The following is a 14,540-nucleotide window of genomic DNA, read 5'->3' on the forward strand; positions in this document are numbered from 1 at the left end:
AAACTTGTTCAAGTCTCACTCATATATATCTAGCTACGAGTAATATATATATTTTCTACATTTATTATGCATTTCTTCAGTTATATTCAGATATTTTAATAATTTTCAATATATTTCATGAATTTAATTTTGACAATTAAACTTATTTTTATACTTATAAAACAGTGTAAAAAACAACAGCTACAAAAACCTAATTTAAATTTGTTACAGTATAACAAGATAAAAGACTCCTTGATCGTTAAGAAATGAACTAAAGAGATCTCAGATTCAACTCTCTCTCTCTCTCTCGATTGTCTCCCCAATTTTTTTCAAATTCTTCCGGTTTAAGAATTGGTCTACCCCTTCCTGTCTATTTCTCTACAAATACAATTTACCCCCAGCCTCACGAAAAAAATTTCACACGTGAGAGACCAAAATCCTCTACACCACGCATAACAACCCAAAATCTCAAACAAACTCACCTCTCCATTCAAATCCCACCATCAAGAAACTTAAGAAAAATTAAAAAATCAGACTACAAATCCAACTGTCTAAAATGAACCACCACCCTAACCCCAATACACTAGACTGCAGAATACCATATCTCAGGGACAAACCAGTAATTCAACACTGTCTTCGCATCTTCCTTGACCTTTTGCCTTTTCCCCACTAGCTCCGCGGTTTGGCTGTCTTTTCTTTTCTTTCTTTGAAACATCTTTCGTTTTTTTCAAAATAGATACCAGCAAAAACGCAACTTTTGAATTCGAATGAGAATCACAGATCTAAGAATAAAGCGTCAACCGAGTTTTAAAATTCTCCAACTCGGGCCGAGTCAAAGCCCGAGTTACAATTCTTCCTAATCTAGGGTTTTAAATTTTCTATTTCTGGATTGATTTGATCCTTCATTATTGTAAACGATGTATCGGGTTAGCAATAACTGGGAGAGGCTAGTGAGGGCGACGTTGAAGCGAGAACTCGGTCAAGGTCATGAGAGAATGTCCAGTGGCATCGCCGGAGCTGTGCCGGTTTCGCTTGGCCGTACGACCAATATTGACGCGATTTTGCAGGCTGCCGATGAGATTCAAGATGAGGACCCTAACGTTGCCAGAATTTGTAAGTTTTTTTTTAAGAAAAGAGATTTTCCATTTTGGTCAATTTGATTTTTTTTAACGATTTTTCTAGTTATTAATCCTGGAGTTAATTAGGGAGGATTATGCAGTGTTAAATTGGAGTTGTTGAGTTGTATTTTTATAGTCAAGTGACGTCGGGATTGTAAAATTAGTTAATTTTTAATATTTATCGCTGATATTAACTGTTTTATTTTAGGAGATTATTATTATTATTATTATTTCAAGTAGGAATTTAACAAGACACATGTCATTTCTGCGTTGCCTTTGCTTTTTAAATTACACATGTGAAGGACAAATTCCAGTATATGTCTTGAATTTGGAATATGGGATTATACGATGTTTATGATCTTGTTTATCATGAGATTATACAGTGCTGGAAACCAGAAGAGTGTGGTTTTTTTGGATGATCTGTTTGCAAGCTAGAGAAATGTCCGTGTACTGTGATTCTAGTGGAAAGCTTTGTGGGGGTATTAAGAGACTTTTTTCAAATGTAGTAAAAACAGATACTGCTGCAACTGTTATTATAGATGGGGTCAGGTTGGGCAGGATTCATTTGATCTGAATTTGACTTGGGTAAACTGCTCTTTGAATGGAAGTAAAGCTAGGCAGTTTGGATATGTGATGAATTGGAAGAAAGTTATTTTCCTCTAGTGAAAATCAAATGTGTATACATAGATAGTAGATACAACTTCATTAATATCCAACTCCTTTTACATTTTGAGTCTTTTTTTAAGTGTTCAATGTAGAATATATCAATGTGAGGGCAGTTTGATCCTTAATTTTTCTCCGTTTCTCTTCAAATTTTATTTTGAATCTGTAGTCAAATTCAACTCTGATTGAATCTCTTGGATTTCTGCCAATCTTGGAACATGTAACAAGGTGCAATGTTATATCTGCTATCTGACTCATGCTAGCTTCTGAACTAGAACATGTCTCCTGTTGCATATTAACACTTTCTGAAAGCCAACTTGAGCTTCTGGATATTCATATGTCTTTCAGGAGCATATGCCAAGGCTTCCAAGATTCTAATCCTTCCCCATGCATGTGTGTTTTCCTTGTTAACGTTTTTTTTGAACCTTGAGAATATTTATACAAGTTTTACCTTTTTATTTCAGTGTGTGAGCAAGCATATAGTATGGCACAAAATTTGGACCCAAGCAGTGATGGTCGTGGTGTTCTCCAATTCAAGACTGGTTTGATGTCTGTTATTAAGGTATGTGTAATCTTTGTCTTGTGATTGGTGCTTACAGATTGGGGTAGAATGTTATTGTTTCTGTCATCTTGAATGCAGTGAGTAACACTTTTGATAAGCTTACTTACTCTGTTTTTTTAAATTTCATTTTGAATTTTGAGGAGTTCACCATTTGTTGCAGCAAAAACTTGCCAAAAAGGATGGTGCCAGTATAGATCGCAATCGGGATTTTGAACACCTGTTGGAGTTTTATCAGCGGTACAAGAGACGTCATAGAGTGGATGACATCCAAAGAGAGGAACAAAGGTTCCGGGAATCTGGAAATTTTTCTACTGCTAATCTGGGAGAGTATGACTAAACGTTTCTTCCCTAATATAAATTACAATTGAATTGATTCTTTCTGGAGTATCAAACATTGTGGCATGCTAAAAGTCTACGATATATTTGCTCCACTTATAAGGATGTATCGTGGCATCTTTCATTAGTTATCTTTCACAGTGTAGTTATCCGTTTGAATTTGTGATTTTACATATAGTTTTATACCTGCACCCTTGCATATAATAGTTTCTTTGGGCGGATATTAGAAGTTCACTTGGATATTGTGTAATTTTTTTAATTGTTGTTAACACCTTTGATATGTAACTTTTGAGGCTAATCAGTAATTGCTTTTATTAAGAATGAATTATGGTTACAATGTCTGCTTAGACATTTTTGTAAGTCATTACTGCTTTATAAGTTAATTCAGCAATAAAAACTGCTATAAAGCTTACTTTCTTGTTTTTATTAGTGAATTTGGATATGCATTTGCATCACTGATCAAAATCTGTAAAATTGTCCTGTAATTTAGGTTTGAGCTAAGATCTCTAGAGATGAAAAAGGTATTTGCTACCTTGAGGGCCTTAGTAGATGTCATGGGAGCACTCAGTAAAGATGCAGATCCTCATGGGCCTGGCAGGCATATCATGGAGGAGGTACCTGTCTCCTACCTGCTTTTCTATATGGACCATCAAGTTACAGAGCATTTTAAACATGCTTGCACATGCTGTTTTGTAGAGTCAGTTTCTACCTTTCATATTCATGCAGATCTAGGACTTGCAGATGCTTGAGTTTGCTAAATCAAACCTAGTCTGGTAGAATGTACTGGTTCCATGAGCTTGGATTTTATTATGTCCATAGAATAGGGGATGGTTATTTGATTAAAAAAAAAGGAACGATCTTTGCTCCAAAGAGAAGTCCTTCTCTTCTCTTTATATTGCAGCCAATCTTTTATACAAATAAAAAGGAAAAAAATTGATGATGAGGGATTATTGTTTCTCACCGAACACAGATGCTCAAAAAGGACAGTTTGATATTTTGTAAATTTGAAATCTAGAGGTATTGATTGACATGCCTTTTGATCTTGTATTTTTTCAGCTACAAAGAATTAAAACGGCTGGGGAGCTCACATCTTATAATATTGTCCCATTGGAAGCACCTTCATTAAGTAATGCTATTGGAGTTTTCCCTGAAGTAAGTTGATCTTTTAATGAGATATGCCACATTCTTTGCTGGTGATGTTTAACTGAGTTGACAAGCCTCTCCAGCTTCTATGGACTCCCATTCAATAATCTAAAAATTTTACTGCAAGAAATAAGAGATGTATTAAGTACAATCAATTCAAGTTTCCCAGAAAAATCTTATATTTTTTTTATCGGGGATAATTTTCCAGGTTCGAGGCGCAATGTCTGCCATTAGATATACTGAGCATCACCCCAGACTTGCTGATGTTGTGATTTCTGGAGAACGTGATCTAGATATGTTTGATCTTCTTGAGTATGTCTTTGGTTTTCAGGTTTGTATACTTTTTAATCCTCTCATTAAAGTTTTCAACTGGATTGTAGTGCTTCACTGACTTTAAGAATTTCAAATTTGTAATATTAAAATTCTGCTTGTCAATAGGAATTTAATAGTTGAATTCATTTTATTTAACAAGTATATACTATTGTGTTTATTTTGTCATGTTTTCTTTGTTTGGTGTCATCTTCCTCTTTTTCACCTTTATGTCCCTCCATAATAAAAATTTCGTTAGAAATTTTGAATAGCTCCTAGGGAATGTTAAAAAAATGTGAATAATAAAGTTAATGTAATATATTTCTTTGCTAAATTATTAATATATTGGTTCCTTTATTTAGCTGGATTTCTAAGAAACTCTGTGCAGAGCTTCATTTTGATATGGTAATTTGCTATCAATTGTAGTTTGTAATTCTGTGTGATTCATTTTGTGTGATCATTCATTTGTTTATTGTTTTATCAATCAAAACTCCAAGCTATTTTCTCATTTAGATATATTAATCTTGCATTTTTCATTGTCTTGGAATGTGGAATAGATTTCATTGTATTAGTGGTGAGAGTTCCATTATGGGGAGAAGCTGATATAATCTTTTAGTGGGTTTTGGGAGAGACTGGAATAAAAATGTCAAAGTATACAATTGTTGCTTTTTTTGTTGTTTGCATGTGGCAAAACTTTGACAATTCTCAGAAATCAAACCTTTTCTGATAGAATTTTATGGAGATGCCCTTTTTTTGCTGTTATGTGGACTATTTGATTGAAAAAAAGCTTCATGTGTTCACAAATCACTCCCTCTTGAGAGAATTGCTTTGGAATACAGCAGTGCCCGTCTTTTTCATTGTCTCTTGCTTCAGGGGAATGTCTTACGAGTGTCTTCTGCGGATATATTCAGTGGGACTGATGTATTGTTTTGTTATGGTATTGCTTTTTGTGATTTCTTGTATGTGGTTTTGCTTTCATGTTTTAACCTTCTAATTTATTCCTCATTTTTACCCTCTATGTATTTAGACATTCAATTGTTATCTTATCTAATGAAAAAAAGTCTATTCATCTTCATGAACAATGATCATTTCTCTTATCCAAGAATCTTGATGTGCGAAAGGCTTTTTTTTCTCATTTTATAATTTCTTGGATCTTCTTGCACTGTGTGGTGGTTTAGAATTTGTGGAATACGATCTTTTCTGTTTTGGTGATTCGCTGTTTTGAAAAGCGATGTTAAGAAGTTCAAAAAACCATTAGCATCTATGCGAGTAGTTACTTTGGGATGGAGTTGTTTCCATGGTTTGCTACTATGTTCTGCATTTTGAATTTTAAAGGGACTGTTTTTGCTGCTACTCAGACAAATTAGACATTGCTTTCATTTCTCCTTTGTGGTAGCTGAGAGTCTGTCTCATCCTCCACATTGGTTTTCCTTTCCTTATCTATGTTTAGAAAATTCCTTTTCTTTTCTGGAAAAAGATGTTAATGGATTAAAAAATCCTTTTAATTAGTCTAGATGTTCATCTAGTTTAATCAAGCATGTGCGTAAAAGAAGAAACTGCAGTTGTGTGAAAATCTTGGCTGTTTGTGGAAATGCAAGTAGTGAACTGTCTCTTTTATAATGTGTATTAATAATCACTGTCCAAATGATACTTTCCTCTTTTTTTTCCCTGGTCAATAACCTCCTCCCTGCTCCCTCTTTTGCAGAATGATAATGTAAGGAATCAGCGTGAAAATGTTGTTCTTGCAATAGCAAATGCACAGTCTCGACTTGACCTACCCATCCAAGCAGATCCAGTGAGTGTTTTGAGTGCTGATACTTATTTATCATTTTATCATTCTCCTTTCCAAGTCACTGTGGTTGTCATAATCATCATTTTGCATATAGATTTATTTTAATATTTGTTATTGTGGCAGACATTATTTTAGTTGCTTTGCTTTTGAATTTGTTGTTATAAAGTTGATTGAATATAGTGGCCTAGGAATATTATAATTGCAGCCTCTCCTGAAAAGAAGATGCTATGAGTTCATATCTCCCTTCCCCATTGAGTTATGGAAGAAAAAACTAGTTGAATAATTTTTTTTTTTTTAATTCATTTTCTCATTTTATTATTTTATATGCGAATAGATAGTTTTTATGTTTTTATTTCATTGGATGAGCTTCAGTTGATTGGTGCCAAAGGACTTTTGAATTGGTTTGACAAGTTCTAGTAAGATTGGAACATCTAAATAGCTATATTTGCTTACCTGTCATTTATGGGCTTCAACTTTTAACATCCGATTTCTGCATAAAACAAAACCATATGAACATATATAAACTTTACAAAATGCCTAACCTTTTGCACTTTGATGATTGTTTTCTCAAAGTCTGTATTTATTTCTATTGATGCTTTACCAATCATGTTACCTTTTAAGAATGTACTAAAATCACTTGAAGCATGAATTAAATCGAATATGTAATGTCACAATAATTCTGCAGAAATTTTTGTGACTATTCCTCACTTCGCGTTTGGATTTAGTATATGCTGTGTTACATTATTGATTTGTTATTGGAGGGTTGTTTCAGATTGCTTATAGTTTCTAATCCGGACAAGGGGATGTGGTTGGTGAGATTTTTCTCAATGTGGTTGCTTTCTCCCTTGTTTCCATGTACAGAAAATTGACGAGAAAGCTATCAATGTGGTTTTCTTCAAGGTGTTGGATAACTACATCAAATGGTGCAAATACTTGCGAAAACGTCTTGCTTGGAATAGGTCTGGTGCCTCCTTTTATCCTGAAAGAGTTATTTTTTATGCCACTGGTCTGAGTTTTATTTGTTTCCTACAGTATTGAAGCGATTAATAGAGACAGGAAGCTTTTTCTGATATCACTATATTATCTTATATGGGGTGAAGCTGCAAATGTTCGTTTTCTCCCAGAGTGCATTTGCTACATATTTCATCATGTAAGCCTCACTACCTTGTTGTTCAATTCTCTTTGAGTTCATCACTGGGTCTGCTACTTGCTTTGTTCGAACTTTACCCTACCACCCCTCTACAATGATAACTTGTTCCTTCTTATCATAGTCGATATAATTATTGTTTACTGTACCAAATCATTTGCCTTATGGCTTGGGATATGTGAATAAGGCATTTTGCTATTCATGGTGAGAATTAGGTTTTCCCTTTTAGGTTGTAGGAGTAATCAATTCGGGATTCCAAGATTCTATATTTTGAGAGAGGATATATTCTAGCACATTGTGGCTTAATGGAAATAAGGCCGGTGCTACCCTAGGAAATACTCACTTCCCTAAAAGCTGATTCTCTGTCAGTAGTTTCTTGATTTAGGCTTTGAGAATAGCAAGCAATACCTTTTGAAGATTGTGAAAGTTATGTGATGTAAGCTATGAGAATAACATTGCTCATTCTCGAGTAGATCACACAACAAATGGTTTACCCTTGTCATGTTTTTGAAAATTTATTTTTCGTATGATATGTGTTTTTTTTTTTAAACTTATGGTAACATGTATAATCATGCATTTCAGATGGCCAAAGAGTTGGATGCAATATTGGATCATGGTGAAGCTAATCGTGCTGCCAGCTGTATAACAGAAAGTGGTTCTGTGTCTTTCCTTGAGCAAATCATTTGTCCTATATACCAGACAATAGCAGCGGTCAGTGGAACTGTTATCAAACCCCATTTGGGAAAGTTTTGATTATCACATATTATAGCAGAAGTGAAATTAAATGTGCTTATCTTGATGATTGCTTAGCAAATTTTTGCTTGCTGTAGTCCAAAATTGTTTTTCTTTTTATTACTGGAGTTTGAATCTCAGGGCTATTTATTTTGTTACCATCATGCTAGAAGTGGCTAGCGGCATCGGGTGGATGGTCTATCCGCCTTTAAGTGGTATTACCATCATGCTGGCTAGCGATATAGGTAAAAACCTCTCTTCTTAAAAGAAGAGAAGAGCTTGCGCTAGCATTCCTTCTCCAGATCAGAGATCAGAGAGGGTTTTTTTTTTTTTTGTGGTTGAATCTTGAATGGCTAGACTGGTTGACCTTCAAAATACAACATTGGACAGCAATCATGAGGCAAGTATTGAGTGGATCTTAAGAATTCAATCCAATGTAAGTTAGATGAACCACTCTTCCAAGTGATTCCTTTCCTAAAGTGGATTTGAGCTATGTAGCCTTATCTATGAATTGGAGCCTAGCGAATTAAGGTGCACTTGTGGAATCTCAGGTAAGTTGGCTGCAGAGGATACCACTTCTGTCACTGATACTAGCTATTCTATGAAATTGGCCAACTCAGTGATTCAATATGGGTTGAAATGGGGAAGATTTATTGAATTAGTGTCAGAATGACTGTAGTAAGTTTTTGGCTACAGGCTGCTTGAAAACATTTTGGGTGGAAGGTGATGTTACATCAGTTTGATGAACGTAGAAGGTGGGCTTTTTTTTATAGATCTTTGCTTCAAGTAATACTCACCATTGATATATTGACAAAGAGGTGCAGTTATTTTGATTTGCTATATGCATGGAAAAGAGCAGTAAGTTGATCAATCATCTGCAGTCACCAGGGAGATATGGTCCCTTATTTTCACTTTGTTTGGATTGTGTTGGTTGCTTCCTGTTTCACGAAGGATTATTAGGTGGTTGGAGTGGGTCAAGTGGCCGTTGCATGTGATTAAGTTTGGATTGTGGTGGCTGCTTCCTGTTTCTTGAAGGATTATTAGATGGAAAAACTGGGTAAATAGCATGAAGGGTTGCTCTTTCATGTTTTATGTACAGTTTATGGACGGGAAGAGGTGGTGGAGTGGGTCAAGTGGTCGTTGCATGTGATGAAGTTTTTTTCCTTTTGACTTCTCCTGCATGATTTTGTTTTCCCCATTTTGTCTGTGTATGTGGACTTCAATTCACTTAAATGAATTGTGATTCTTGTCTTCTTTAGCTCTCTTTAAACATGTCATTGCAATTTTGATGCCTTCCACCTCTGTGGGTTGAGTCTGTTTGGCTACTTCAAATAGTTTTAAAGGACATCATGTGAGTTATTAAACAAACTTTCTTGTGATGTTACTATTTATCCTGAACCTTCTGATACATATAAGATATTTTGTATTTGCAGGAAGCTGAGAGGAATAATAATGGAAAAGCTGCACATTCAGCTTGGAGGAATTATGACGACTTCAATGAATATTTTTGGTTTGCTGTTTAGGATTTTTATGATTGCTTGTTCAGTAAGGACTTTGAATCATCTCTCATTCTCATTTGCAATTTATATGCAGGTCCCCTGCTTGCTTTGACTTGAAGTGGCCGATGAGAAAAGATTCCTCTTTCTTGTTGAAGCCTAGAAAGTCAAAAAGGGTAGGTTGTTAGGATGATATTTTCCCATGAGTTACCCAAATTTTGTATCCCATTTATTATCTTATGTTGAAACTGAAACCACATAGATGCAATTTTTTCTTGACATGCCTAAATATTTAAAGGATGATATTGACATTGAACTTAAGTTTCATTTGAACTTGTGTTGCTTGATATGATGACCTGATAATAACTCATAGCCATAATTTTAGTGTCCTTGGAGCGTGGTTGTGAAAAGTTTTTTGTACATACATGGAAGGTAGATTAAAACTTATTTCTTAATGATTTTTTGATGGGATTGATGTTCTTCACGTAGAGATGACTTCGATGTTGAATGATTGTAGAGGAGTTCGAGTTTGTATAGGAGTTGAATTTTCTATGCATCAATTCATGATCAAGTTGGAGTTATGTTAGGAATTTGTGATGTTAGTGGTTCTGTTTAAGGTCTTATACCTTCTCTATGAACCTGTGAATTTCGATAGTTCTGCATTCCTAGTGGCAGGATTCCCTTGCTTGTTTGGAAATAGTCTCCCATGTTTTTTCTTTTGCTGTTTCCCTTTTCACCTGTTGTCAAATATTCCACCTCCATTTTCTATCTTGATGACCATGTTTGTTAGTGGAAATTGCCAAGTCTGTCATAGTTTTGGTGCTAAATCTGAAAATTATTTGTTATAATTTTTGGAGCGAAGGTCACAATTCAGTTCTTGAACCTTGATTTTACCATGAAGCTTGTGAGTTTTTTTCTCCCTCCGTTTCCCCTTAGATTTCTTTTCTATTAGGAATTGGAAATTTTTCTCCATATTTCTAATCAACGATTGTTGCGTAATGGTTTTTGTTGCCACTCACTATTCCCATGTTTCAAACAAGTTGCACATGCATGTTCTGTTGAACAGTTTATGTTTTTTTTTTTCCTTTGCTCTGTAGTGCTTTCAGTTATGTTTTGTCTAGATTGGCTATGCATTGGGAGCTATGACCCGCTCAGCATATTATCTCAAGCTTTGAGATTAGTTCTCGCAGTAGCTGTGGATGTTTTGACCACCTTATGGAGGCATTGGAGTGTTTTTGTTGAACATCTGTCCTGACCTGTTTTGATTCATGCATGCTAAGGGTTTTGTAATTTGTGTTACACCTGGAATATGGCTTACATAGTACCTTCTCTAGAATCATTGTCAAGCACCAGTTTAGGCATGTGAGTAAAGTCAAGTTTCTGGATTAGCTAATATTTGCAACTGTTGTCATTTCTACACTGGAGTCTTCTATTCATATCAAACATTTATGTTTATTGTTTTAAGCAATTTGCAAATAACAAATAGCTACATTTTATATCTATTGAATTGTTAATGCAATTTTACTTTTTTGGGAATTTTGCATTGGGGGTAATGCGTGTTATTTCACTTTGAGCTTGTGGAAAATGCTTGTATCTAATTTTTCAACTCTTTTCACATTTTTTTTTTCATTTTTCATTTCACAAATTGACAGACTGGTAAAAGCACTTTTGTTGAGCATCGCACATTTCTTCACATATATCGAAGTTTCCATCGGCTCTGGATCTTTTTAGCTCTGATGTTCCAGGTCTAATGTTCCTTTAAATTTCAGGATCTTATTTTTTTCTTGGATCTACGATGTTTTTTTTTTTTTTTTAAACTAAATTTGCTCTTTTCCATGTTGAGCATAGGCTTTGGCAATTATAGCCTTCAACCATGGAGATATGAGTTTAGATACCTTTAAAGAAATGCTCAGCGTTGGGCCCTCATTTGCCATCATGAACTTCATAGAGAGTATGCTTTCTCTAAAGGTTTTGGAATTAGCATATTAGATGAAATACCCAATAAATCTTTCCAGTACTCATTTTTTTCTTCTTTGTTTGTTGGTCACTTGCTGCATATGCAGGTTGTTTAGATGTGCTGCTTATGTTTGGCGCCTACTCCACTGCGAGAGGCATGGCTATCTCAAGACTGGTTATTAGGTTTTTCTGGTGTGGCTTGAGCTCGGTGTTCGTAACATACTTATATGTGTGAGTAGTTGATCACGTTTGCTAAGGCATGTTTTCACATCCATTATCCTTGTGTTCATGAGTTACATAAAGTATCTGTTTATTGCAGGAAGGTTCTGGAGGAAAAAAATCAACAGAACTCGGATTCGTTCCATTTCCGTATATATATACTTGTTCTGGGTGTTTATGCAGCGTTGCGCCTTTTCTTTGCTCTGTTGCTAAAGTTTCCAGCTTGTCATGCTCTGTCTGATATGTCTGATCAATCATTCTTCCAATTTTTCAAGTGGATTTATCAGGTAAGCTCCATTGAATCTCTTTCGCTAACATTTGCTATAAAATGGTTGGTAATGTATCAGATGACCTGTTCTTGTGAAATAAATTTGGTTCAGGAAAGATACTATGTTGGTCGTGGTCTTTTTGAGAAGATGAGTGATTACTGCAGGTTTGTTTTCATGATACTAAATAGTTTTTAGTAACAAATAATATGGCATTGCCCTCCTCTTTCTACATTTCACTATAGATGTAATGCTTTCATGTTATGTGTTCTCCTATTTCCTATCAATTTCTGTTTTTGTTTTTGCTTGTGAAAAAGTTCATTTTCAGAAATAAACTTCATTTGTTTTGTCTGGATTCTACATTTAAAATAATTTTTTGTTGCCTTAATTTTTTGAGCTTCTTTGCATTTAGAGATAGCGTCCATTTTCTCAATATGCATGTTTGTGGTGCATGGATCGTCTGGGATGTAGTAGTTAGATTTCATATGAATGGAGTTCAAATTATGAAATGCTTAATTTTTCAGTTCATATATGCTTGTCAGATTCTATGTTTATGGAGGTTTGGTTCAATAAGTTCATGTCCTACAATATTTATATAATGATGTTTCATCTCAATAACTGTCTTTTTTCATAGGTAGTGATATAAGCCCCCAGTTAACTTTCAAAGGTTTACATTAGGGACCGTGATTCAAAAGAATTAGTTGATATGTCATATGCTATTTGATTCTTGATCTTGCTTCAATAAACGTTTGTTTGTTTTTGCCCCCACAACCGCAGATATGTCCTCTATTGGCTAGTGATCTTTGCGTGCAAATTTACATTTGCTTACTTTCTCCAGGCAAGCTATCATGTCTTGATCTCGCATCTGTTAATTATGCATATGATTACTATTTGTGGATTTGCTCTTCAACAGGAGAGACTTTACACATCAGAATATCATTTTCTTGTAATTTTTAATACTGTGCAGATTAGACCCCTCGTTAAACCAACCAATACCATCAGGGCACTTCCATCTTTACCGTACTCATGGCATGATTTCATCTCAAAGAGTGAGTTTCCTATCATCCTCACTTTCATGAATTCCGTCTTCTACCATGGTGTTTAGTAGGACTACATAAATCAATGCTAACCATTTTTATAACTTTCTGGTAGCATGTGATGAACTTCTAGGTCAGAAAAATTTAACTGATGAAAAACCACTGAAGCTACCATTTTAATTTTGGTGAACGACCTTTATAAACATTAAAGCAGCAGAGTTTTTCATAGCAATCTCCATTTGTTGCCCTGTGAGGGGTCTTTTTTTAGGGTCTTGAAGCAAGCAGAGTTTGTCATAGCGATCTCCATTTGTTTCCCTGTGAGGTCTTTCGTTAGGGTCTTGAAGCAGACTGTCATTCTGGGATGCTGTTTTCTTAGTGGCAACTAAGAAACACATTGTTACGTGAATTCTTGCTACAATTTAGAAATCTGTTAATATTTACTTTGCTCTTCTGTGCACTTCATTTTCTAATAAAACTAAACCTGTTATTCACGTTTCTTTAGTGGATGGCTATTGACTCAAACTGTGTTTGGTATAAATCACTGATTCTCATGATTATTGCAGATAATAACAATGTCTTGACCATAGCTAGCCTGTGGGCACCTGTTGTGGCGGTGAGTAGTTTCTATTTGTTTATCTCCATGCGTAAAAAGAAATTTGGAATGGGATGGCTTACTGAATGCAATAGAAGAACGTTCTTTTATAATTTGTTGAACCTGTTTCTGAAAAATCAAAATCAATGGAAGTTCCTTGAAGTGAAGATTTTTTGGTTGATAATAGATTCCATTCTCCTTAACAAAGATGCTGTTTTTGGCCTTTTCTGAGTTCTGAAACTTTATCCTTCGTATCATATTGAAAGTAGAACACTTGTGTCTTGTCAGTTTAAGAATACTATTTGTGCTCTAATTTATGACTTGCAAATCTTCATTTTCCTAATCCTTCTGTTCTCTTCTTAGATCTATATCATGGACATTCACATATGGTACACTATCTTATCAGCAATTGTTGGGGGTGTGATGGGTGCACGAGCTCGTTTAGGCGAGGTATACAAATTATCATGAAATGCTTATTTGAATTAGTATAGTAGTTTTATTTTGAACCTTTTCATGCATGCCAGGTGCTTCCATTCTTTTTATTTTTATTTTTATTTTTTTTATTTCAAGTTCTCACTGCCATCATTATTCTTTTCGCGTCCATTGCTCAATTTGGACCTATGGCAGATACGCAGTATTGAAATGGTTCATAAACGTTTTGAGAGCTTCCCAGCGGCCTTTGTCAAGAATCTTGTCTCTCCACAAGCACAAGGGTAAGAGTTTAGCCATCTGTTTACAAATGGGAAAGCACAGTACTAGGGGTGATGGGGTTGAAGTTATTGTCAAACTCTGGGTTTTAAATTTGAGTACTCATTACCTGATAAAGTGTTGATACTCCATCAAATACTGGATAAGTGCAATCATAATCACTTCTGGTGTCAGAATGTATGTTATTTGGAATACTGAGGCAGCTGCTGAGTTGGTTTGTGTACAAAACATGTCTATTCATAAACTTTGTAGCTCACTGCCTTTCTAGCATGGATGACAAATAGGTTTTGCGAGCACTGCCTAAATTTGTTAAGCACCATGGATTGAAGCGTGCGGTTTTGACAGTTCATTGTAGAACTTGATATCTTTTAGAGTATTTTCTGTCTTGCTATCTTGTGATTACAGAATACTAAAAGCTTCACTTTTCAACGACCCCTTTACTTGTTGATAAAAGAAAAAAAATCCCTCATGGCTTTTGGTCTACA

General features: G+C 35.0%; 1 protein-coding gene across 2 annotated transcripts in view; it reads left to right on the plus strand.

Moving 5' to 3' along the window:
* Positions 1-461: 461 nt before the first annotated feature.
* The window catches only part of GSL8 (glucan synthase-like 8), a 29,668-nt gene continuing 15,589 nt past the window's right edge, over positions 462-14,540 (plus strand). For both annotated transcript variants that reach the window (XM_011025795.1, XM_011025794.1), the window contains exons 1-22: positions 462-1,092; positions 2,225-2,322; positions 2,483-2,649; positions 3,149-3,272; positions 3,715-3,810; positions 4,010-4,132; positions 5,816-5,905; positions 6,764-6,861; positions 6,935-7,052; positions 7,632-7,760; positions 9,215-9,291; positions 9,375-9,453; positions 10,930-11,022; positions 11,126-11,228; positions 11,341-11,464; positions 11,553-11,739; positions 11,833-11,885; positions 12,496-12,556; positions 12,686-12,767; positions 13,319-13,368; positions 13,711-13,797; positions 13,975-14,060. In XM_011025795.1, the coding sequence (XP_011024097.1) occupies positions 897-1,092; positions 2,225-2,322; positions 2,483-2,649; positions 3,149-3,272; positions 3,715-3,810; positions 4,010-4,132; positions 5,816-5,905; positions 6,764-6,861; positions 6,935-7,052; positions 7,632-7,760; positions 9,215-9,291; positions 9,375-9,453; positions 10,930-11,022; positions 11,126-11,228; positions 11,341-11,464; positions 11,553-11,739; positions 11,833-11,885; positions 12,496-12,556; positions 12,686-12,767; positions 13,319-13,368; positions 13,711-13,797; positions 13,975-14,060 (2,321 nt within the window). In that variant the 5' untranslated portion in view covers positions 462-896. The remainder of the gene's footprint in view (positions 1,093-2,224; positions 2,323-2,482; positions 2,650-3,148; positions 3,273-3,714; positions 3,811-4,009; positions 4,133-5,815; positions 5,906-6,763; positions 6,862-6,934; positions 7,053-7,631; positions 7,761-9,214; positions 9,292-9,374; positions 9,454-10,929; positions 11,023-11,125; positions 11,229-11,340; positions 11,465-11,552; positions 11,740-11,832; positions 11,886-12,495; positions 12,557-12,685; positions 12,768-13,318; positions 13,369-13,710; positions 13,798-13,974; positions 14,061-14,540) is intronic.

Source organism: Populus euphratica, unplaced genomic scaffold (genome assembly GCF_000495115.2).
Source record: "Populus euphratica unplaced genomic scaffold, PopEup_1.0 scaffold22.1, whole genome shotgun sequence".
NCBI classification, from domain to species: domain Eukaryota; kingdom Viridiplantae; phylum Streptophyta; class Magnoliopsida; order Malpighiales; family Salicaceae; genus Populus; species Populus euphratica.